The 25707-nt window shown below is 36.5% G+C and overlaps 2 protein-coding genes across 2 annotated transcripts; one reads left to right on the forward strand and one right to left on the reverse strand.

Annotated features, from left to right (window-relative positions):
* Positions 1–5185: 5185 nt before the first annotated feature.
* On the reverse strand, positions 5186–7841 carry LOC140820428 (protein FAR1-RELATED SEQUENCE 5-like). The gene is made up of 4 exons (XM_073180717.1): positions 5728–7841; positions 5568–5632; positions 5434–5493; positions 5186–5346 (listed from the first exon to the last, which is right to left on the reverse strand). Exons 1-3 carry the CDS (start codon positions 7815–7817, stop codon positions 5474–5476), a joined length of 2175 nt encoding a protein of 724 aa, XP_073036818.1. The 5' UTR covers positions 7818–7841; the 3' UTR covers positions 5186–5346; positions 5434–5473.
* Positions 7842–10528: 2687 nt separating this feature from the next.
* On the forward strand, positions 10529–14017 carry LOC140820430 (formin-like protein 1). Its single transcript, XM_073180719.1, has 4 exons — positions 10529–12091; positions 12197–12402; positions 12558–12802; positions 13104–14017. The coding sequence occupies exons 1-4, from the start codon at positions 10566–10568 to the stop codon at positions 13890–13892; spliced, it is 2766 nt and encodes a 921-aa protein (XP_073036820.1). The 5' UTR covers positions 10529–10565; the 3' UTR covers positions 13893–14017.
* Positions 14018–25707: the final 11690 nt, after the last annotated feature.

Genomic DNA, 25707 nt, shown 5'->3' on the forward strand with positions numbered 1-25707 from the left:
TTGCTTGTATTTGGAAGTTTTGTGAACATTTTGTATAATGAGCAAGAAAGATCGAAGATGGATTCGAAATTTAATAAAATTTGTCTTCTTGGGTTATGCTAATGGAGTAAAGGGTTTGGCTTGTGAGATCTTGCTATTCACAAGCTTGTCATCAGCAAGGATGTTATCTTCGAGGAAGATAAAGTAAAGGGATAAAATGCACACTAAATTCAAAAACTACTATATTTCAGGTGGAAAATAAGATGGACGAAGGTCAAATTTCTTGTGAATCAGTACCAGAGCGCGAAGAACAAGAACATGTTGAGTCCGATGTTTCTAATGTGGGTAGTCAAATCAAGACAGAAGACCACCATGATGGCTTTCAGATTATGTCAATGAAATCAGTATTGCATATTATCTATTATCAGAGGATGATGAGCCATTGAGTTTCCACGAGGCTACTCAAAGCTCGAATGTATCCTTATGCATGATTGCAATGTAGGAAGAATTGGAAGCATTGACAAGAATAAAAATTGGGATCTTGTTACACTACCACAAGGAAGGAAAGCCAATGGTAACAGATAGGTCTATAAGATCAAGCGTGCTGGAAATAACCAAGTGGAGCGGTATCGTAGAAGTTTGGTGGTAAAAGAGTACGCTCAGAAAGAAGGCATTGACTTCAATGAGATATTATCTCATGTGGTTCAGCTTACAATAGTCAGAGTAGTGTTGACATTGTGTGCGGTGTTTACCTATATCTAGAACAAATAGATGTGAAAATGACATTTATTCTTGGAGATCTTGAAGAAGAAATCTCTATGCTTCATCTAGAAGGTTTTGCGGAAAAAGACAAAGATAACTTGGTTTGCAGGTTGAACAATCTCAATATGGTCCCAAACAGGTGCCGATGTGTTGGTACAAGATATTTGATTCCTTGGATACAACAGACTAAGTACAGACGTTTGTACGTATTTTAAGAGGTCTAGTGATGATTATATCATTTTGCTGTTGTATGTGTATGACATATTGATAGTAGGCCCCAACAAAGATCTTGTCCAAAGATTGAAGGCACAATTCTCAGAAAAATATTCGAAGAAAGTATTGCAACGCTTCAACATACAAGATAGTAAGCAAATTTCGACCCCTATTCCTGTTAACTTCAAGTTAATCTCCGAGATGTGTCCTAGCAGTGAAATAGAGAGGATGGAGATGTTTCGCGTACCATATGCATCACTAGTGGAAGTTTGAATTTACTATGATTTGTACAATTACGGACATTACTCAAGCAGAGGGAGCAGTTAGTCGGCATATGGCGAATCCTGGACGAGAGCATTGGAATACAGTTAAGAGGATCCTTAAATACATTAAGGGTACCTCAAATGTTTCATTATGTTATCGAGGATCGGATTTTACACTTAGGGGCTATGTAGATTCAGATTATGTAGGTGATCCTGATAAGAGAATATCTACTACTGATTGTGTGTTTACACATGCAGGGAGAGCAATAAACTGAGTTTCAAAAATGCAAATAGTTGTGGCGTTATCTACAAAGGAGGCACAATATATGACAAACTACTCAAGCTTGCAAGGAAGCAATATGGATTAAAAGGTTATTGGAGGAGATCGGACACAAACAAGAGAATGTTCATTTGTTTTGTGACACTCAGAGTGTCTTTCACATCGCGAAGATTCTAGCCTTTCATTCCGAGACTAAACACATTGAAGTTAAATTTCATTTTGTGAGAAGTAGTAGAAGAAGGAAGTGTAGATATGCAGAAGATCCATACAAAATATAACATAGCTGATTTTCTGACCAAGCAAGTGAACACTGAGAAGTTTGAGTGATGTAGATCCTCAAGTGGCCTAGAAAAAACTTAAACAGCAAGGAATGTCAAGATTGAAAAAAATGTGTGGAGATGTGTTTGATTCTCAATCAAATCTCAAATTGGGAGAAATGTCGGCTATTGATGCAAGTGGTGGGCAGATGGTAGGTGAAGCACTAATGAGAGATTACGAAGAAGGAAAATAAACACGGTTTCACACCACGAAGCTCTCCTATAAATAGATACACCAATTGACCATTTTCTTCATTCCTTCATCGAGTTCTCTCTTATCTTATAGCATTTGAGTGCTTAGTTCTATAATATTTGTGAGGTGTTTGTTCTCTTGTATTAAGAGAGTGTGCGTTCTCTTTGGAAATAGGGTGAGTGGTTGTGGGGACCCGGACGCTAATCAAAATCATAAGCGTCATTGGGACTAATTAATCAATTATATAACAGGGTCTAAAAATTTTTTAAAATGCGGAACGTAGTGACAACAATCTAATATACAACTCAGTATATTATAAAGTACAAGTCCTGTACCATCTACAAATCAGTACAAACTAAGGTTTAACAACTACTATCAAGTGTTCGAACCTATATCTAATCCAAGTCCGGAGCCTCCACTCTAATCACGATCTCTCCTCATCTCCTGGACCCTAAACCTGTCCCACCTGTTGTCAAGTACACATACAAACAAGACAACAGCCGGATAACCCGGTGAGAATAAATCCCAGTATAAATCAAAGAACATGCAGTCATATGTTCAATACAAAGCATGAAACAGATAACAGTAATACATATCAAAATCAGAAATGTAAACAATATCAATCTGTCGACAATACTCGTGACTCCACGATTCAGACTAGACTCAATCCTAGCCTAGGGATCCCGGTGTCCAGATGTGGCATTCCTATATCGACAAACAGTAATAGAAAAGACTCCAGTTCTATCCAAGTAGATATAACCAAACATCCAGTGTCCAGACGCATCCGTCATAGACTATGGTCTATCACCATATCTTGTGACATCCTGCAATGTACCCGTGGTTACCTGCCACTATCAGGTACTTCTGTCACAAGATTACTCGTCTAATGCATGCTCCTATAACTCCATAGAACAAGCATTTAAATCAAATCATTAAACACAATGATAAACAAATAATAAGTATGTGATTTAGGGAAACTCAAGTACATCCTACTTGAGTCGATGTCCCAATACACATTGACTTATACCTTTCTTTCCTCGGTTTCTAGCTCAATCGAAGTCCTGAATTCACAGTCTGTCTGGCAATGACAATATCAATAATCTCATGTCAATATACCTTTCAAATCAATAACAATCTGATCAATTTGGATTTAATTCAAAATCAACGGCATAACGGTACAATCTCAGTATCCCCGTCAATACCAAATCAACAGACATCAATTACAAATCATAACTCATATCCATTACAATCTGTAATTCAATCACAATTCAAATCTGTCTGGTATAAATCAATATACCCTAAAAATTCATAACAATTCCATAATCAGTCCGTTTCTCAATCTGACTTCGATTCTACGATGTCTAATATGTCAAGAACATCATATATGAATTCCATTCAATTCTGACAACATCATAATTTCAAAACATGTCAAACGAAATAAAACTTACATCCAGTTGTAGCCTGCGTTGACAGGAACTCAGTACTGAAGTCGGATTTAAAATCAGACGGACGGATTTTGCACAAAAGGCGTAAGGATTTTCTATAATCTCACAGAGACTTTTCTTGACTCTTTTCTCGGAATAATGAAGGAAAACGAAGCTTGTTACATATATATATATATATACGAAATTGATACGCTGCTCACCCTTTGGTGAGCAACCCGTGAGCGACAGCCCATGTGGCATTTCAACCTGGATTTTTTTATTTTTTTATTTTAGTTTTTAACTTTTTTGTGGATATTTATATTAATATTCTTGTATCCCCCTTCTCAGAAAAAGCCCTTCTCAGAAAAAGCCTTTCCCAACCCAAACACATCGCCGCCTTAATCTTTGTGGCCGATTCACCAACCCTGTTCGGGTCACTCCACCGGAAATCCGAGGCCAACGCCGAACGTGAGAGCTCCACCATTTGCCGACGCCAGAAAAGGGGAACGCCGAACGCGACAGCCCATGGTATTCTGCATTTTTTCGAATTCTTTTTTCAAACATTATACAACTATTGAAATTTGGAATGAGTTTGTTAGTTTGTAATTGATGTTCGGATGGCAACAATTTGAATGTAATTCTGTGGTTTCATATTTCTGTTATGAGTTTGAATGTAATTCTGTGATTTCAACAATTTGCAGCAGAAGTAAAATCGAGATTTCTCTTAAAATCGAGTTTGTATAATCGAGATTTCTTTTAAAGCTTGAATATTGGGATTTGTACTAACCTAACTATTTCATTCATTGAAGCAACATTGCTCTTGTCGAGACTATGCAGGGATTCTTGAGCATTTTTCCACTGTTGGGCACCCAATTTTGCTTGTTCCATATTGTGTATTTTTTTAGTTGTTCAGAATGAGCAACCCCCAGTGGTGGAGGACCATGAAAAAATCCAACTAGTCTTTATTGTCATTGTCTACTTTGATTCTTGGTCAAGAATTGAATAATATAATTTTTGGTTTAGTTTATTTGTATTCACATTCTCCGTTTTTGAAACAATTTGCGTTACAATGTAGGGCAAAACATACGTCGTATTTGTTGGGCGTAAATCTGGCATTTATGACACGTGGGCAGAATCAAGATCTAATGTTATCGGGTATAAGGGTGCTGTCCACCAATCATTCAGAACCAGAGAGGAGGCCGAGAAAGCTTACAATGCCGCATCGGTGAAACAATCTACGTCGACGTCCTCCCAAAATACAATAAACGAAAGTTCAAGTTCAGGTTCAAGTTCAAGAGGCGAAGTATCCCAGACTGAAAAATTAGATGAAATATTGAAGTGCTTGGAGGTGATACAAGAAAATTTGAAAGCACTAAAATTGAATAAAGATGATTAGATAAATAATTGTAATTTATTGACAGTAGTTGCAACCGTTGTAATGTTTTGGTGAAGATATTATATGACAGATGATTGTTTTGCAATTCAAAAACTTTATTGTGTCAAGCTTTATGAGATTGTATTTCTACGACATTCTCTTGTTTTATTGTGTCAAGCTTTATGAGATTGTATTTCAAAAACGTTCTCTTTATTGCAATTTACTCTTTTCAATATACACAAGGGAAAACCAATTTTAAAAACAAAGCACAATGAAATCAGGCAATGCTTGTGGGCAGAGTATATACATAGCCTCCTCCATCTAGTTCATAATGCTTCTGCTGATTCACATTAAACCAATATGGCAGCAGGAAAATTAAAACATCAAGATTTCTTGACAGAGAATGGTTATCATATTGAATTTGAAAATTCTACAATGCAAATTCTTGAATTAAGCAGAGGATCTTTCTCATGGTGACAGAGACCTCAAAGCTCGAATCCACGACAGAGGTTTGACGTGTTCTTAGAAGTCTCATGAATCCTGCCAAGAACAAGAACAAATTTCAGGTGTTTTGTTACATTAACACTATCAACATAAATATTTGATAAAGCACTATAAAATGGTTACCCCATCGCACATATTCAACTTGATAAAATAATAACCTTTATCAAATCCAGTTGTTAGAACCTATAAAATTCAAAACAGTTATTAATAAAAAAAATATTGATGATTAACAACATATATTTAGAGATTTAAATTACCATGTATCGATCCAAAATCTTCGTCATCTGAGCTTTCTTCTTCGTTTTTATTATTAATATTTGACCTGAAGAACGTTGAGTATGCCACCATATATTAATTTTGATGATTAACCACATATATACAAAAATAATAAAATATACATTGGTGATAAACACATACCCGTCTTGCAAATTTGGACAGTTACGCTTGTCATGCTGCACACCTCGGCGTCCACACCCACGACATTTTCTTCCCTGTGTGGTTGCCTTCTCCTTTGATGACTTTAATCTCTTCCCACATCCCTTTGTTCTAATTTTTTGAGGATCAACGATACCAATAGCCTTATCTGTGGCTCTTCTACATTGACTTCCACCGCTTACTGTTGTAGTCATATTCAAATCTTTCATTTTGTTGCCAATATAATCAAACTGTGCGTTCAAGAAATTTGTTCCCTCAACAGTCAATGATGCAATATCAACTAATGCAGAAGCTTTATAGGATAACCTCAAATGTCTTGACATCAAACATCTTTCTGGAGCTTCAACCACATTTTGCTCATCTGTAGGAAAAAATTCTACATTCTTTGCAGCTTGCGTCCAACGTTTCAGTATATATTTATCAGGCAAATGAAAGACTTGGTTTATACGAAAATATGCTAACATATGCCTGCATGGAATGCCCTCAAACTGAAATTTCATACAACTGCACAATATATCATCCCCTTGTATGACATGTGTAAGCACTCTTGGTTTCGAAGACGAAGAAGCTTGAAAATTCATCACCTTGTAAATCCCAAACTCATTTTCCACAGATTCTGTTTGCACGTAATAACCATGACTCTGACTCATTTCTTCTTGAAACTCCAACCATTTCTTTTTCGTGTAAACCGTCACCATCTGAGATTCCATTGGCCATTTGGACTGTAGCTTGGGACGCTCATTCATATCGACATGATCTGCAACTAACTCATTGTGTCTTTGGTGCCGAAGTGCCTTATTGAAACGAATGATAAAATCCATCAATGAGTTCTTGCTAGATATATATCTCTTGAAAAAAGCATGTGAACTTTCGGGTCGCTGGCTACTTGACATACCCGCAGAAAATAAATGATTAAAATATGCTGGTACCCATTTATGTCGCAACTCAAACATCAACGACAGCCAATCATGTTGTTCCAAGTTAGCATTATACATAGCAGCTTCCCAGGAACTCTCAAATTCATCATCTGTGGAGGAATGTAGAATGGCTTTCCTTATGCTTTCGTAGTGATCACGGAAAGTCACTGGGTTTAATTTCTCAGAGAATTTGTTCAGTATATGCCACAAACAATATCGGTGTGTTGTTTGAGGAAAAACTTGTGATATGGCTTTCGTCAGAGCAGGATCTTGGTCAGTGATAATCAAGTTTGGGGCACCTTGACACATGGCTTCTAGGAATTTATTAAGCAACCAAACAAAAGAATCTGTTTTTTCGTCACTCAACAATCCACAACCAAAAAGAATGGTCTGATGATGATGATTAACTCCAACAAATGGTGCGAAAATCATCCCATATTTGTTGGTGTTGTATGTAGTATCAAACACAACTACGTCACCAAAAGCAGTGTATGCCCTTCTTGACACATGATCAGTCCAAAAACACCTGGTAAATCTGTTGTCCGAGTCAGTCTCATAAACAAAAAATAACAATGAATTCTTCGCTTTCTCAGATTCGAAGAAATCGACCAATGTTTCTGCATCAATACTCTTATGCTCATCCCTAACACTTTGCTCGTAGTTTCTCATATCTCTTTCTATGAAACCTACATTTTCAGGCCCTCCAGACTCTATCTCAAATAATCTCATTTGTTGACAAGTTGGCACATTGGCTTCTGCAAATTGTTGACTCAACATTTTTTTTGATGCAGAAATACCACGATGCGAGCGTAACAAATGCACCTTCGACGGAGTCGATAATGGATGATTATGACTTTCAATGAAGGTACTGACAACCCAACCTGGACCTGTTTGTTCCTTGACAACTGAAATCTTGGACAAACATCCGGTTCTAGTCTCACCACGGGCTCTTTCTTTTCTTGGTTGATCATTTTTTGTCTGTTTGCTCCATCGAATATCATCTGTATGCCCTTCTTTAAAGTATACAAATTTCTTCCATATAATTTCGTTCGTTTTCTTACTTTTCTTGCTATTACTCATTCTCGCGCTAAAACCGGATTCTCGGGCATATTGGTTGTAGAATGAGAAAGCATCCTCTAACGAATCGAATCTCATACCAATCTGGGGTTTCTGATCATCACCGACTTGGGGGATGTACGATTGTTCATCTCCACTATATTCATCCATTTCATCTACAGTGGCGCTAGGCAGATGTGGGGTGGTGCTCAAAAATCTTTGCGGGCGGTAAGGTGCTGGCGAGGAATGTCTGGGGATTAACCGAGCACGGTGGATTAGCGACGATAACAATAAAATCATATGAGAAACGACATCAAGTATAAAATATATTTAAAAAAAACATACATCTTCTCCAGATACATAAAAAGCTAGATCATCAACACTATTTAAAAAAAAACATACATCTTCTCCAGATACATAAATAGCTAGATCATCAACACCATTTCCTAGTGCAATTAATTAAAAATGCAAACTGACACTTCACAAACAATAAAGAACCTGTATGCCAAAACACTAAAAGATTTAAATGCACCAGAAATGAATAAATTGTAGGAGCAGAGACAGGGTTGGAACAAATACTTGCGAAGTTGGGTTTCTGTGACGAAATTTGGGCGCAAGAAATTTTGGGGAAGGAAAGGACGCCCATTTCCTCGTAAAATTGTTTTTATATCTGTCCGATTTTTTTAAAAAATTTATACATTTAGCGACGGTTATTTAAAACCGTCGTTATTAGCGACGGAATTTCAAAACCCGTCGTTAGTAGCGACGGATTATTAAAAACCGTCGCTAAAAGTTGTTTAGTTGCATCCCCATCGGCGCCTGCACAGCTGTTTTAAAATTTTTAAAAAAATAAAATAAAATGCACACATCATTCTATATAAATATATATATATATAGCATTCTCGCATGTAAAGCAAATGTCCGATTCTCCATGCAACACGTCTCGCGCATATGCGCGACTTCTTCGGCGCATATGCGCGAGACCTTCGGGTCTCCGCGCTGATAATCTCAGCAGCTCGCGCATATGCGCGCCAACCTTCCGCGCATATGCGCGAGGAATCCTTCACAACTCTCGGGTTGTGTCGCGCATATGCGCGGATACACGCCGCGCATATGCGCGAGGCCTCCTGTCTGCTTGGCGCATGTGCGCGCGTTCTATCGCGCATGTGCGCCGATGCTACTGTCCTCGCACATACATTTTCACACGTATTCTTATTCGTGTCCCGATTAATCCTCTCATAATCATATCAAATTATATTTCAATAATTACAGATTATTAGGATTAAATTTCCGGGCATTACAGTGGTTGTGAAAAATAAAATATTATTATGAAATTTTTTTTCATCTTGCCCGTGGTTTTTATCCTAATAATTTTTAGGAGTTTTTCACATAAATTTTTGTGTCCAATTTTTTTTTCATAATATTATCTCAAGTTGCCACACATAGGACCAACATATCTTCTGTGAAATAAATAGGCATTTTAAACTTTAAAATTTTGTAAAAGTTGCACAATCACCCTCTGCACTAGCTGGAAATCCGGAGAACTGAAGAATTTTGCTGGTATCTTATAAACCAAATATCAAAATGACTAGCTGGTAAAACAGTTAGAAAGAAAACTCAATTTGCTACAAGTAATATCTCATATCGGCTAGACTAGTTCAAACGTTATCTATACGAATTGGATGCTTCCAATTTTGACCATTTTTCTCGCTCGTCATTTTGATAACTAGTCTATGAGAAATCATCAAAATATTTCAACTCACTAAATTTATAGCTGGTGCAAGGGGTGGGGTATTCGTTCAACTTTTATAAAATATTAAGGTCTAATATGCTTAATTAATTTTAATGTGGTAAGTGTAAATTTATTATATTTTACTGGGAGGTTTGATGAAAAAAACTCTACGCAAAATATATAACTCTATTAGGTGTAGTTCGGAGTTCCATATGGTTATTTACAATTACATGGCATTATTTGTAAAAACACTATTAGTAAAAACCTAAAAAAACGAAGAAAATAAATACGTACTAACATCTCCCAATATTTTTTTAATATAAATTATTAGAATTATTTGTACCACAATCTTTGCGAAATATCGAAAATTCATAATCAGCCATCATGAAAATTAAATAGGTGTCTCACCCCTCGACCATTTCTAAAAATTGCACAATATACCCTTATTAATTTGAATTTTTAAACACACATCCTTGCCGTAGCTAAAAAACAAACGTGAAACCTAACATTGAGTTGAAATTTTCCATTAAAAGAAACCATGCAATCTTCTTGTTCAACCTTACTGTGTGGACATGAAAAATTTATATTTTGATTGATATATTTTGTGGATGTGGGAAATATTATAAATAAATAAAAATGGTATTTTTATACATTCGATATAATTTTGTTTAAAATTTGGCTTTTAGCTACAATATAAGTGCATATTTAAAAAAAGCGTGTTAACAAGAGTAATTCGTTCAATTTTTATAAAAAAAAGTCAAGGACTAAAATGTTTATTTAATTTTCAGAAATGAAATAAGTTATTTTTTTATATTTCACATGAGGTTATGATGCAAATAATTTAAATCATTATTATAAACTTAATATGGAGCCAAAAAAAAAAGTTGATACAACGTAGGACGCAAAATCCATTATTTTCACTCTTTATATGGACCCCTTGATTACCCAATTAATTATAATTTATTGCATATGAATGAAGCTAAAATTGGAGTCACTTTGGAATCTCGGCATGTCACCTACAACAGCGTATTCACCAGGTTTGTTTTATTTCATATACAACTAACTTATTAGAGATAAAGAGTGAAGTTAATGCGAAAGACACTGAAAATACCAGCATGCCTACGTCCATCGTTGCCACCCCCAAACTCCACCTCCTCCCGCTCCTACTACACTGTGCAGTCGCCGCCACCGCCCACTATCGCCGCTTTCTGCACCAACCGCTTATCCCACAAGACTCCCCCCCGATCCCACCCCTTACTTCCCCAAATTATCCTTTTTCCACGTACCCCAAAGACTCTCCCTTCTTCCCGTCTTATCTCTCATCTCCGCCACCCCCTTCCGCTGCCTCCTACGCTTCATTCCCTGCTAATATTTCCTCACTCTCTGTTCCAAACTCCTCCAAGCCAAAAACCGCATCCTCTAAGCTCATCGCCGCCGCTGTCGCAGCCGTTGCCGCCGCTGTGGCCATCGTGTTTCTTGCTCTCTTCCTCCGTTTCCGCAAGCGCGATGGAGCCCAAAGATCATCATTCGGCCACTCTAACATCACTAGGCCCACGAGCAGTCACACGCCGAACCACAACCACATTCCAAAGCTTCAGCGGCCATCACAAACCAGCTCAGAGTTCTTGTATTTAGGAACTATGGTCAGTACTCAAACTGTAGACGGTGGTATTTCTTTAAACGGAAGCAACTCGATCCATGTTATAGATTCTAATTCCCGGAAAATTGACTCGCCGGACCTCCGTCCCTTACCGCCTTTAATGGCGCAGAATGGTTTCCTGAATAGTTATAATGTTGACATAGCTTCGAGTAAAGATGGCGAAGATGAAGAGTTTTACTCTCCGAAAGGATGGTTAAACGGAAGGGAGACTTTATCAGGCTCTGGTTCATCGTCTGGAAAGGCTTTCGCCGCAATTGAAGTTGAGAATCTTAACAGGTCTGATTCAATTTCTCCATCTACGTGCACTTCTTCTGTCTCAGGATCACCATTGTGTTCAATTACGTTGAGTGTTTCGCCGGCGAATAGTTTTAGCTCAACAAATTCGATCCCCAAGTCACCGGAATTGATTGAGATTCCTACCGATGTGTTGTTGCATCGGCAAATTCAGTTATTGCCGCCTCAGGATCGAGATTCGGCATTTTCAGAATCAGCCCGAGCATCACCACCACCATCACTATCACGTACGCGTTCTTCATCGTCGGAGACAAATTCTGGAAGAAGCAAAGAATCCGTGTCGAGGATTTCAAATGTCTCCGATCAGGAAACGAAACCTCCGGTGAAAATTAACAGCTCTGTACCGCAGTGCCCGACTCCACCTCCACGACCTCCACCAATTCCTCCACCAACGCACAGTAAATTATGGGAAACTCCCAGAAAACAGACACCGTCTGCAAAACACACAGCAGTTGAAAAGCTTAGGTTGATTTCTCCAATTGAGTTACCTTCAAATGGTTCAAAAACTGTGCTGAAGAATGAGAACAAAGAATCTATATATAAGGAAAACGAACACTCGAATGAAGCCGTAGATCAAAATGAGGAGACCCCTCCAAAACCAAGATTGAAGACATTGCATTGGGATAAAGTAAGAGCTAGCTCTGATCGAGAAATGGTGTGGGATCATATCCAATCCAGCTCTTTCAAGTATTATTTATAATTCTTTTTATTGCGACACATATAGTTTCCTTTCTTTATTTTGGCTCAATTAAGATTTAAGAAGCCACCCTTCTGTTGTTAAATTTCATGTAGATTAAATGAGGAGATGATAGAAACTTTGTTTGTTGTGAATACTCCAAAGCCGAATCGAAACGAAATAACTAGGTGGCAAGTCCTCCCTTCCCCTGGGCAAGACAATGGTAATAGAGTGCTTGATCCCAAGAAGTCGCAGAACATTGCAATTCTGTTCAGGGCACTCAATGTCACCGTAGAAGAAGTTTGCGAAGGTCTTTCTGAAGGTATTAATTCTTTAAGCTTCTCGTACATTTCTGTGTGTTTATGATGATAGGGAATGGAATGTTCCTTGTTATAATTCGAATATATATGCAAGATGCTGGTTAACTCATCTGTTATCCCTAAAGCATATGATATCATCCATTTGGCCTTTGAACAGGTAATGCAGACAGTCTTAGTTCCGAGCTTCTCGAAACTTTAATGAAGATGGCTCCAACCAAGGAAGAGGAGCGAAAGTTAAAAGAATACCAAGATGATTCTCCGATAAAGCTTGGTGCCGCTGAGAAATTTTTGAAGACAGTTCTTGATATACCTTATGCCTTCCGGAGAGTGGAATCATTGCTTTACGCATCCAAATTCGATATGGAGAATGAGTACCTTAAAAGGTCATTTGAAACTTTAGAGGTAATTGCGTATCATATCAAATTTAAGATCACTACTGGATTTTTGACAACTTAGAGACAAAAAACATGAATTATAAGTTGGGGTAGAAGAGATGCTCTATTTTAGAAGCTCTAAAACAAAGTTGGGGCATCATATGTGCTGCAGAACAGTCTTGTATTATTGAATCTTGAGAAAGTTGCATTGTCTGGTTAAGTTTGACTTAAAATGCTACGCCAATTCATATTTCGGCCCTGCACCCTTTAGTGCCATGTAAATGGTTAAATTTTATCGCACTCGTACTAAAAAATGTTTGATCTTATAGGCAGCTTGTGAAGAATTGAGGAGCAACAAAATGTTCCTCAAGCTTCTCGAAGCAGTATTGAAGACTGGGAACCGCATGAACGTGGGAACAGATCGTGGAGATGCACATGCCTTCAAACTCGACACACTCCTCAAGCTTGTTGATGTTAAGGGAACTGATGGGAAAACGACACTTCTACATTTTGTCGTCCAGGAGATTATCAAAAGTGAAGGGGCTCATCTCTCTAGTGCAAGCCCTCGTGAGAACTCCATAGTTGATGATACCAAATATAGGAAGTTTGGCCTCCAGGTTGTTTCGAGGCTAAGTTCGGAGCTCTCAAATGTGAAGAAAGCTGCTGCAATGGACGCAGAAGTGCTTGGCAGTGAAGTCTCTAAACTTTCAAAAGGAATTTGGAACATTCTAGAGGTAGTCAAATTAAATGAAGCAACATCCCATAAGTTTTCCGTCTCCATGAATAGCTTCATAAAAAGGGCAGAAGAAGAGATTATCAAGATTCAAGCCCGAGAAAGCGTTGCCCTTTCTTTAGTGAAGGAAATAACCGAATACTTCCATGGCAACTCAGCTAAGGAAGAAGCTCATCCGTTAAGAATCTTCATGGTTGTCAGAGACTTCTTGACGATTTTAGATCGGGTCTGCAAAGAAGTAGGTTCCATAAATGAACGAACCACGGTCAGTTCTGGCCACAAATTTCCAGTTCCCGTGAATCCAATGCTTCATCAAGTTTCTGGGGTATATCTCAACAGGCGGCAACACTATTCTAATGAGGAGCCAACTGCCCCTCGCGTCTGATACTTGTATCTTGCCAATCTTTTGTGTATGTACTTCCTTTTTTAAATTTAATATGTTTTATTTATAGTATCAATAAATATAAAGAAATTTGGAAAGCTAATCGTCTTAAATATATCCTGACTATAATGAAATCCAGATTTTTAACTTCTATTCAAAGGCAATCAATGTCATATTCACTTTTGTGGACATAAACATTTTTAGTCTAATTACCAACTTTGTCTCTAGAAAGGATGTATGACATATCTTTCAAACACACTGTGAAGGATCCGAAAGTGTGGAAAGAACCAAGCTAAGGATGTTAACCGCAAAATTTGAAAATACGAGAATGGAAGAAACAAAATTTATCACTGCTTATGATCGTCGACTACGAGACGTTGCCAATGAAGCTTTTAATCTTAGTGACCTGATTTAATATTTCTAACAAGTTTGAGAAGAATTTTAGTTTTAAAAAGCAAAATTTGAAAGAGCTCATTCACCCCTCTAAAATCTTCCCCAATCCCAACAAACTCCTTGTTAAAATATATATAAATAAAATATTTCAATCCTTTAAGATTCTAAACTTATCATAATTCTATATTTTCATTATTTAAAATTCTTTTATGATATTTTTTATTCTTGAAAATATCATGCATAATCAACTTTTGATAATGCTATATATATAGACATATGAAATAGACATATGAAATTAAACAATTATTATTTAGTTACTTAATTAATTATTAATAATTAATTAATTATAGACTCTTCTTGAATATTTAATGAAAATTTTATGCATAGTAGTCATCACTATAAATTTATTATTTAATCAATATATATTCTAAATTTATTAAATAAATATTTGTGAAATCATTACAACTCCGATCGACGATTAGACAACGTCGAGTTATCGTTGGTAAAAATCTAAAAATATAATGAAAAATAAAAATTTCGAAGGACAACTTTTTCACCAATCCATTTTTGGTAGCTGCAATTTGGTGAACTCTTTCAATAATACAGGCCAGTTCCACTATCTTCATTAATTAATAGTTAAACTAAATTCCACAACTATCAATAATGGAATCCATTTATAAATTTTTTTTAAGTACTCTATTTGATCTCCATCAAACTACAGTCCTCAAATTCAACTCGTTGAGTTCGACTATCTTAACCATTGGTCTAGCCGTTCAAGAAATTGTCTCAGCATCCTAAAAAATTTTAAAGCAAGCTTGGTTTTAGCAAATTTTTTAAAAAAAATTATTCACCCCTCTAAACTCTATTTAGATCTCAACAAATATAGATTGAATATTTAAAAAAAAATTGTTCAATTGTTCCAAGAAATTTATTTATTGAAAAACCCATAAAACCACTAAAATATCCATGACAAATCTAATTTTCCATAAAGAGAACCTCAATTAAATGTCATATTGTTATACTCGGCTGTGGAAATATCCAGCAATCCGATGTTGGATGATTAAAAGTTGAAATATTTACCATTATTTTTCTTTTTTTCTAAAAACGGAAAATTACAATCAAAATATATTTCTATTAGTTATTATACTATCACGGAGACAATGTTTTATTATGGAAACAATGTTTTATTATGGAAAAAATGAAACTCGGTATTTGAAATGCAATCACGGAGACAAATGTTTTATCAAGGAAACAAATCTCCTACAGATGATGCATCATAAATGTTTTTGTGTGTATATATATATATATGTATGTATTTGAACCTTCAATACGCGAGCTTGATATCTAACAAAGTACAAATGGCACACTTTGCGATGATCAGTCTCCTAATATTGTTGTGTTCCTCAATTCATACGCAAGGACTTCCCAATAGAAAGTTGGGCTTGACGATGTATCATGATAATCCTGATGCAAGAGTCGGGATGATTTACCATCCTCGAAGGGATGTGCCTTCTGGACCAAATCCAATAGGAAACCAACGTACACCACCAAATCTAGTTGGGATGATTTACAATCCTCGACGGGATGTGCCCTCTGGACCAAATCCAATAGGAAACCATCGTACACCACCAAATCTAGTTGGGATGATTTACAATCCTCGACGGGATGTGCCCTCTGGACCAAATCCAATAGGAAACCATCGTACACCACCAAATCTAGTTGGAGTATATTGGAGAAATAAACAAAAACTAAGCATGGTTCGAAAGAGATTTACAAATTAATGGGCAAATCCATAGAGCTGATTTTAGAGATATACATTTTATGTTTATCAATTCAATGACAAAAATTCGTTGTAATACAATTTACTAATATTTTACATAATTAACATATCGTTTCTCTGCTTACAACCCATGCTTTCTCACTTAATGCTTATATATTTCTCTTCTAGAGTTTTTTGCTTATTTGATGCTAGGTTGGTTTTCTTGGTTTATTTAATTTAATTTATCGATGGTTCGTGTTTTTTTCATTTAATGTTCATGTTTTTTTATTGTTCGGTTAATCTATAAAAACATATTTTTCATTTTTCACAAAATTAGGAGATTACATTGGTACATGAGGATTTATTTTAATGACTATATATTTGCTTATGCAGCTCGATCTCTTTAAACAAAATGTAAAATTTTTATTCTATGAAGAATTTTGCGCGTTAAAAATTTTTGAGTAGTTCTTTTCCTGCAGAAACGTTTTAGCTTTTATTGTTTACTAGTTTTTCACCCGTGCGATTCACATACATTTATTTTTTTTAATTAATGATTAAAATTAGTAAGTATGATAATCTGTTTCACTTTCTACATAAAATGACAGTTTATAAAACTGAAATGTCTATTGTTTTCATATACATATAGATCTTAACAATGAAACATGAATAAAAGAGCCATTTTTGTATTTCGGCTGAAAAATAATATCACACTTGTATTAGACAATGAATGGGATAATGTGTTTATCAATTATATCATATACACATATAAATTTATGTGCTATATACAAAACAGTAACTGGAATAAAAAATAATGTGGTTTTAATTTAAATAATGGGTCATAATTTAATTTGAAGTTTGAAAAGTCATCGAATTGACATGATACAATAACATATTTAGTATAAATTGGTAAAATAACATATAAATTATATATTAATTATTAAACATTATTATGTTAAAAGGATACTTACATTATAAATAATTTTCTCATTAGCAAATTCATTTTGGGGGATTTTACTAAATTGAACATACAAATTTGCTTGTGTATAGATATGCGATGCACAAGATTTTAGTTTATATAATTAAATATTAAAATTATTAAGAATGGACATTTGAATAAATAATTAAAATTAAAATACTAATAAACTAAATGGATATAGATCATACAATTAGAAAATAAAAACAAATTACAAATTTTGAAAAACTTCCTTAAATACAAAATTTGTTGTTGATATTTTCGGGTTGCTATCACTATCACATATCAAAATTTTTAGACCTTTAGGATTCGTAACTCTGGACACAGCAACGTACAACTGACAATGACTAAAAACAGGGTTTTTCAAAAAAATTTCTACATGAGACAATGATTGCCCCTGATTTTTGTTTATTGTCATTGCGTGTGATATAATCAAAGGATACTGTCTTCGTTGAAATTTAAAAGGAAATCTTGGATCAGAAGGCGTCAATGACATTCTTGGAATAAGCACTTTATGACCTGCATTACTTCAAGTTAGAATTTGTCCTTCCAAAACATGGTTCCCGAGCCTTGTCACGATCAATCTAGTGTCATTGCATAATCCAAGAGAATGATCTATGTTCCGCAGCAACATAACCGGAGTTCTAACCTTCAAATTTAACTCGTGATTCGGTACTCCAGAACATCTTATTCCATTTAAGAATTTAGGGGTATGCTAATCATTCAACAGATCAACATTTCTATCTGACAGACACGTTGTATCAGAATTTAAATACAACCTTCCTTCTAAATGGTTTAGAGATATCATGTATTCATTTATGGACTGAACGACATCAAGTTTTGGTGCCAAAATAGCTCTTTGCTGAAAAATATGCATTATTGTTGAAATTGTTGTCTAAAAACAAATACGTACTCTCAACTATTGCTGCAATAAAATCATTGCAATCTTTGATAAAAAATTCATCAGGAGTATCTATGGTCGCATAACCGTCATTCTGTTCTCCAATTTTTCCAATTTTTTCATCTTCTAAATTAGCGATCCAATCGAATTTTTATTTATTTTAGCACATTCTTCATCATAACCTAAATTCTGCAATCGCATATTTTTTCGTCAATATCAAAACTATACAATGTCTCCAAATATATGAAGAATTGATAGTGGCATGAACAATATATTGCATACTGCCTTTTGGAATAACAGACAATATTTGTCTAAAATCTCCACAAAAAACAATCGTTTTGCCTCCAAAAGCAAATGTTGGCTTGAAGGATTGACAAATCTCATTATATCTTTCATGCTTTTATCCAAAGCTTCAAAACAAAACTTATGCGTCATTAGAGCCTCATCCCAAATGATAAGTTTAGATTTTACAGTAAGCTCTGCAAGATGACTCCCTTGTTTGATATTGCATGTTGATTCTTCATTGAGATTAAATGGAATTGCAAAACGGGAATGAACAGTTCTTCCACCAGGCAGTAGAAGAGATGCTATGCCACTGGATGCCACATTCAAGACAATTTCCCCCTCCGATCTCTAGTATGCAGACAGATTCTTCCAGACAAATGTTTTTTCAGTACCTCCATATCCATATACAAAGAATACTCCTCCTTATTTGAAACAACTGCTTTCATTATTGTATCATATATATGACGCTGCCCGGAGTTCAAATTATTAAGTACTCTATTTGATCTCCATCAAACTACAGTCGCCAAATTCAACTCGTTAAGTTCGACTATCTTAACCATTGGTCTAGCTGTTCAAGAAATTGTCTTAGCATCCTAAATAATTTTAAAGCAAGCTTGGTTTTAGCAAAGTTTTTAAAAAAATTTATTCACCCTCTAAACTCTATTTAGATCCCAACAAATACAGATTGAATATCTAAAAAAGTTGTTCTATTGTTCCAAGAAATTTATTTATTGAAAAAACCCATAAAACCACTGGAATATCCATGGCAAATCTAATTTTCCATAAAGAGAACCACAATTAAATGTCATATTGTTATACTCGGCTGTGGAAATATCCAGCAATCCGATGTTTGATGATCAATAGTTGAAATATTTACCATTATTTTTCCTTTTTCTAAAAACGGAAAAGTATAATCAAAATATATTTCTATTAGTTATTATACAACAAAGAAAATGAAATTCGGTACTCGAAATGCAATCACGGAGACAATGTTTTACTATGGAAACATTTGCCAAATTCTGAAAAACAAATCTCCTAAAGATGATGCATAATAAATTCTTTTGTGTATATATACGTATGTATCTGAACCTTCAATACTCGAGCTTGATTATCTGAAGGGATATAACAAAATACAAATGGCTTACTTTCCGATGATCAGTCTCCTAATATTGTTGTGTTCCTCAATTCATACGCAAGGACTTCCCAGTAGAAAGTTGGGCTTGCATGATAATCCAGATGCAAGAGTTGGGATGATTTACAATCCTCGACGGGATGTGCCCTCTGAACCAAATCCAATAGGAAACCATCGTGCACCACCAAATCTAGTTGGAGTATATTGGAGAAATAAAGCAAAAGTAAGCATGGTTCGAAAGAGACTTACAAATTAATGGCTAAATCCATAGAGCTGATTTGAGAGATACATTTTATGTTTATCAATTCAATGACAAGAATTCGTTGTAATACAATTTACTAATATTATACCTAAGGCAAAAACTTGTGTGAGACGGTCTCACGGGTCATATTTGTGAGACGAATCTCTTATTTGGGTCACCCATGAAAAAGTATTACTTTTTATGCTAAGATTATTATTTTTTATTATGAATATGGGTAGGGTTGACCCGTATCACATATTATGATCCGTGAGACGGTCTCACATGAGATCGTCTCTAATAGATGATGCATGATAAGAGTGTGTGTTTGTGTATTTGAACCTTCAATACACAAGCTTTATCATCTGAAGGGATATAATAAAATAAAAATTGTTTTTTAGTAGTATTATGAAATTATTATTAAATGATTAGACAAATTTATCAGAAGATCTCAAGTTCTGAGAATTTTTGTATCATAAATAAAAATAAAAAAAATGTCCATTTGGTGTCAGTGTACCAGATATTTAATGTGGCATACTATATTTGGCAAAATACGAAAGACATGTGACACTAAATACTATTTTTGGTTAAGGACAATAGAAGAGCAAATTATATCCATTCAAAATTGAAAGTTGTGATATCTCTATTTAAATCAAAATCAAGACTTGGAAATCTCTTGAAGAATTGTTTCATCTTTTTAAGGATCTCATTGTGCCGATAACTTACTTACTATCAATCTAAAGTTTTTCATTTTAAAGTGTGAGTAATTTTGTGAAGAATCCTTCAACAAAAATCTTCATCTTTTAAGTAATGTTGCATACTAGGAGTTTCGGTAGGCATTTGTAGAAGTTCTATCGAAGTGGATTATAAAATGTGTTGTAACAGTTAAAGTCTTCTGGTGATGTAATTTGAAATAGAAAAAAAGAAAGACATAGAAAAGATTTGTCCTTCGAACTTTCAGAAACAAGGCTTTGTGTATTTACTTTCCTGCAACCGTTTTCATTGAGTGTCTTCATTCACTTAATTCTGAGACTATTTTTGTGCTTATTTTATAAAGTCGTCTTCTGCTCTCATCGGATCGAGATTAGCACTTTACTATTAACATCATTTTTTAGCACCAAACATTTGAAGAAATAAAATTTTTTGAGGTGTTTATTCACTCTTTCTAAACACATCAGCAAAATCTAACAAGTGGTAATAGAGCTGCTGGCCCTAAAAATATATACTTTTTGGTTCAACAAGAAATAGGAAGAAAGATTCCATGAGAAAATTAATTGATCTGGCCCATTAGGTGAAAGAAAGTTGACATGATTTCTTGAAAGATAGAGGCTTGACCCAAGTCTTTGGATTGTGACTAGGAGACTATGCCACGATCAATGTCATGAAAAACTGCTGGAGATTCGGACAAAAGGGAGAGGAAGGATCATCACCGAACACAATCAACTCTATCACAAACACAGGAAACATGTAATTAAGCTCAAAAATTTTAGCATCTTTTTTCTTATTTGTTTCAATTTTCCAAACATTATCGAGCATATTTATAATTTTTGAAAGTGTTTATTTCAGTTCTTAATAGTTTAACCTTGTGTTAATGCCTTCGAAGAATTTCATTTCTATTTTTCTATAAATTCTATAGTTTAGTCGCATCAAATCTGAGGGCGTTATAAGAGCCAATGACCAAATACGAAAGTCATGATGTTTGATTTTTAGAAGTTAGATTTTCATTTTTCACCTTCAAAAAATTTGTACTTTAAGTACGTGGCACACCACAAAAGTAATAGCAAATAATTTGGTAAGCTCAGTGGAGCAAAGATGCCTCAAAAGCATACAAATATTGAGAAACATGAATGGACTCAACAATCACAGTGGAAAAATCATGTTTACAGGGAGAAAAACTTATTCTGAAGGAGGATCGGTTGAGGAACTCGTACACAGGTAGGTTCGAGGATCAGGATGCGAATGAAGTTGCACAGGCTATGAAAGAAGGAGTTGAACATTATGAAGATGCAAGAAGCCGAGGATTAGGTATATGTTGGTCCCACGTGCGGAATTTGAGATAATAAAAGCCGAAAATAAAGAATAAACTGGACACCGAGATTTACGTGGAAAACCCTAAAAATTATTAGGGTAAAAACCACGGGCAAGATGAAAAGATTTCCACTATAATATTTTGTGGTGTACAACTCACTCACTGTGTTTCCAAAGAGAACACACTCTCTTAATACAGGAGAACAAACACCTCACAAATATTATAGAACTAATAGGAGAGAAGAGAGAAAACTCAAGATATTGCTTGAGATTGGGATACTACTGAATTGCAAAATAAGCACCTATTTATAGGTGCATGGCTATGTGTGAAGCTCAGCTGCCGTGTTCTAATTTTCTTCAAAGAAGGCTGCCCCAATTGCATCAAACGTTTTTTAAAACGTTTCTTATAATTGGTCCCCCCAGACATGCATTTATTGCATGTCGGCTACCTACATTTCTCCCAATTGGAGATTTGTTTGAGAATCAAACACATCTCCACATATCCTTTCAATCTTGCCATTCCCTACTGCTTACGTTTCCGCTAAGCCACTTGAGGATCTGCACCACTCAAACTTATCAGTGTTCACTGGCTTGGTCAGAAAATCAGCTATGTTTTCTTTCGTATGGATCTTCTGCATATCCACGCTTCCTTCTTCTACTACTTCTCGCACAAAATGAAATTGTACTCCAATGTGTTTCGTCCTGGAATGAAAGGATGGCTTCCTTGCGATGTGCAAGGCACTCTGACTGTCACAAAACAAAGGAACATTCTCTTGTTTGTGCCCGATCTCCTCCCATAACCTTTTAGTCCATATTGCCTCCTTGCAACCTTGAGTAGCTGCCATGTATTCTGCCTCTGTTGTAGATAACGCCACAACTGTCTGCGGTTTTGAAACCCAACTTACTGCTCCTCCTGCAAGCGTAAACACATAACCAGTAGTAGATTTCCTCTTATCAGGATCACCTGCATAATCTGAATCGACATAGCCCCTGAGTGTAAAATCTGATCCTCCATAACATAATGCAGCATTCGAGGTACCCTTAATGTATCGAAGGATCCTCTTAACAGTGCTCCAATGCTCTCGTCCAGGATTCGCCATATACCGACTAACTGCTCCCACTGCTTGAGCAATGTCCGGTCTTGTACATATCATGGCGAACATCAAACTTCCCACTGCTGATGCATACGGTACTCGAGACATCTCCATCCTCTCTGATTCACTGCTAGGACACATCTTGGAGGTTAACTTGAAGTTAACAGGAAGAGGGGTCGAAATTGGCTTACTATCTTGCATGTTGAAGCGTTGCAAGACTTTCTTCAAATAATTTTTCTGGGAAAGCCAAATCTTTCTGTTACTCTGTCTCGGTGAACTTGCATCCCTAGAATCTTGTTTGCTGGTCCCAAGTCCTTCATATCAAATTCCCTAGCCAACTGTGCCTTCAATCCTTGGACCTGATCTTTGTTGGGGCCTGCTACCAACATGTCGTCCACATACAACAACAAAATGATATAATCATCACCAGATCTATTGAAATACGTACAAGGGTCTGCACTCAGTCTGTTGTATCCAAGGCTCATGATATAGGAATCAAATCTCTTGTACCAACACCTCGGCGCCTGTTTGAGCCCGTACAGAGATTTCTTCAACCTGCAAACCAAGTTCTCTTTGCCTATTTCCGCAAAACCTTCTGGTTGGAGCATATAGATTTCTTCTTCAAGATCTCCATGAAGAAACGCCGTTTTCACATCTAGCTGTTCTAGATGTAGGTCAAACACCGCACACAATGCCAACACTACTCTGACAGTTGTAAGTCGAACCACAGGAGAAAATATCTCATTGAAGTCAATGCCTTCTTTCTGAGCATACCCTTTTACCACCAATCTAGCACGATACCGCTCTACTTGGTTGTTGCCATCACGCTTGATCTTATAGACCCATCTGTTTCCAATGGCTTTCCTTCCTCGTGGTAGTGTAACAAGATCCCAAGTTTTATTCCTGTCTAAAGCCTCCAACTCTTCTTGCATTGCTATCATCCATAAGGATACATCCGAGCTTTGAGTAGCCTCGTGGAAACTCGATGGCTCACCATCCTCTGATAATAGACAATATGCAACGTTGCTTTCAGTGACATAATCTGAAAGCCAACTTGGTGGTCTTCTGTCTCGAGTTGACTGCCTCACATTGAAAACCTCAGACTCAACATGTTCTTGTTCTTCGTGCTCTGGTACGGCTTCACAAGAAACTTGACTTTCTTCTGTCTTATTTTCCACCTGAAAAATAGTAGTTTCTGAATTCTGTGTGCCTTTGTCTCCCTTTACTTTATCTTCCTCGAAGATAACATCCCTGCTGATGACAAGCTTGTGAACAGTAGGATCCCACAAGCGAAACCCCTTTACTCCATCAGCATAACTCAAGAAGATACATTTTCTGGATTTCGAATCCAACTTCGATCTTTCTTGCTCATTGTACAGAACTTACACCGGACTTCCAAATGTATGCAAATGAGAATAATCTGTCGGCTTCCCAGTCCACATCTCCATCTGAGTCTTCAGGTCAATCGCCACTGAAGGAGAACGATTGATAATATAACAAGCGGTTTTGACTGCTTCCGCCCAAAATGATTTTTCTAGACCCGCAGTCCTCAACATAGCTCTTGTTCTATCCAACAAGGTCCTGTTCATCCGCTCCGCCACTCCATTCTGTTGAGGTGTGTAAGCCGTCGTGAACTGTCTCTTGATTCCCTCATGTTGACAAAATGCATCAAACTCGTCACTGGTATATTCTCCTCCATTTTCAGTCCTCAGACACTTGATTTTCTTTTCTGAATCAAGTTCAACCCGCGCTTTGAAATCTTTGAAGACCTGGAAAACATCTAATTTCTTCTTGATTGGATACACCCAACATCTCCTAGAGAAATCATCAATGAAAGAGACAAAGTATCTCGCTCCTCCTAGGGATACAACCAGTGCTTGCCAAACATCCGAATGAATCAGCTCCAATATGCTTTTGCTCCTGGCAGTAGAAGTGCCAAACTTTAATCTGTGTTGTTTACTGGTAACACAGTGCTCACAAAAGGGTAGTGACACTTTTGTAAGTCCCGGCAGCAGCTTCCGTTCTGAGAGAATTTTCAAACCCCGTTCTGACATATGCCCGAGCTTTCTATGCCATAACACTGTTAATTCTTCTCCTGAACCAATTGATGCAACAACTAGTTCTGCCTCTTTGTGTGTTTCTCCCAAAAGTACATACAGATTTGCAGCAACCTTTTCCGCCTTCATAACCACAAGCGCTCCCTTCACAATTTTCATGATCCCGTTCTCGATCCGAGTTTTGCACCCGATGTCATCCAATTGCCCCAAGGACAAAAGATTTTTCGTCAGTCCTTTCACATGCCGTACCTCCTGTATGGTGCGAATGGTGCCATCAAACATTTTAATTTTGATAGTACCGACCCCAGCGATTTCCAAGGCATGATCATTTCCCATGAATACAGATCCTCCTGAGATTGGTTCATAATGATCAAACCATTCTCTCTGAGACGTCATATGCCACGTCGCTCCTGAATCCATTATCCATGTGTCACAAAATTTGTGCCTGCCTTCCGCAACTGTTGCTGCTTCGCTGAATAATATTTCACCACTGCCTGAAGTACTGGCCACATTTCCTTGAGAACTTTTATCGATACTCGTACACTCTCTCTTGAAGTGCCCTTTACCGCCACATTTAAAGCAGTAAATATTTTTCTTCTTACTTCTCGACTTTGATCTACCTCGACTTTGGCTCCCACTGGAGTCACGGTCCATAAATCTTCCTCTTATCATCGGCAAAGCCTCTGCCTGCTTTGAAGTTACCAACCTGTCTTCCTTATTCTTGCGTCGGCTTTCTTCTCCGAGAACCGCAGTTAAGACATCGTCGAATCTTAGAAAGCCCATAAGAATATTGTTGGTAATATTGATGATAAGTTGATCATATGAATCTGGTAGACTTTGAAGTAGAAGCTCCGCACGTTCATTTTCCCCTATTTTATGCCCCATGGAAGTGAGTTGGGCAAATAGAGTATTTAGTGTGTTGATATGGTCGGTCATCGATGAAGATTCCCCCATCCGA

This window comes from Primulina eburnea, unplaced genomic scaffold (genome assembly GCF_022965805.1).
Source record: "Primulina eburnea isolate SZY01 unplaced genomic scaffold, ASM2296580v1 ctg1038_ERROPOS4800000, whole genome shotgun sequence".
NCBI classification, from domain to species: Eukaryota; Viridiplantae; Streptophyta; class Magnoliopsida; order Lamiales; family Gesneriaceae; genus Primulina; species Primulina eburnea.

Coding starts and splice junctions, on each gene's coding strand:
- LOC140820428 (XM_073180717.1), bottom strand. CDS start 7,817: ATGAGATTCGATTCGTTAGAGGATGCTTTCTCATTCTACAACCAATAT. Junction 5,633..5,727: donor TGTCCAAATTTGCAAGACGG/GTATGTGTTTAT, acceptor AACGTTCTTCAG/GTCAAATATTAATAATAAAA. Junction 5,494..5,567: donor AGATTTTGGATCGATACATG/GTAATTTAAATC, acceptor TGAATTTTATAG/GTTCTAACAACTGGATTTGA.
- LOC140820430 (XM_073180719.1), top strand. CDS start 10,566: ATGCCTACGTCCATCGTTGCCACCCCCAAACTCCACCTCCTCCCGCTC. Junction 12,092..12,196: donor ATCCAATCCAGCTCTTTCAA/GTATTATTTATA, acceptor AATTTCATGTAG/ATTAAATGAGGAGATGATAG. Junction 12,403..12,557: donor TTGCGAAGGTCTTTCTGAAG/GTATTAATTCTT, acceptor GCCTTTGAACAG/GTAATGCAGACAGTCTTAGT.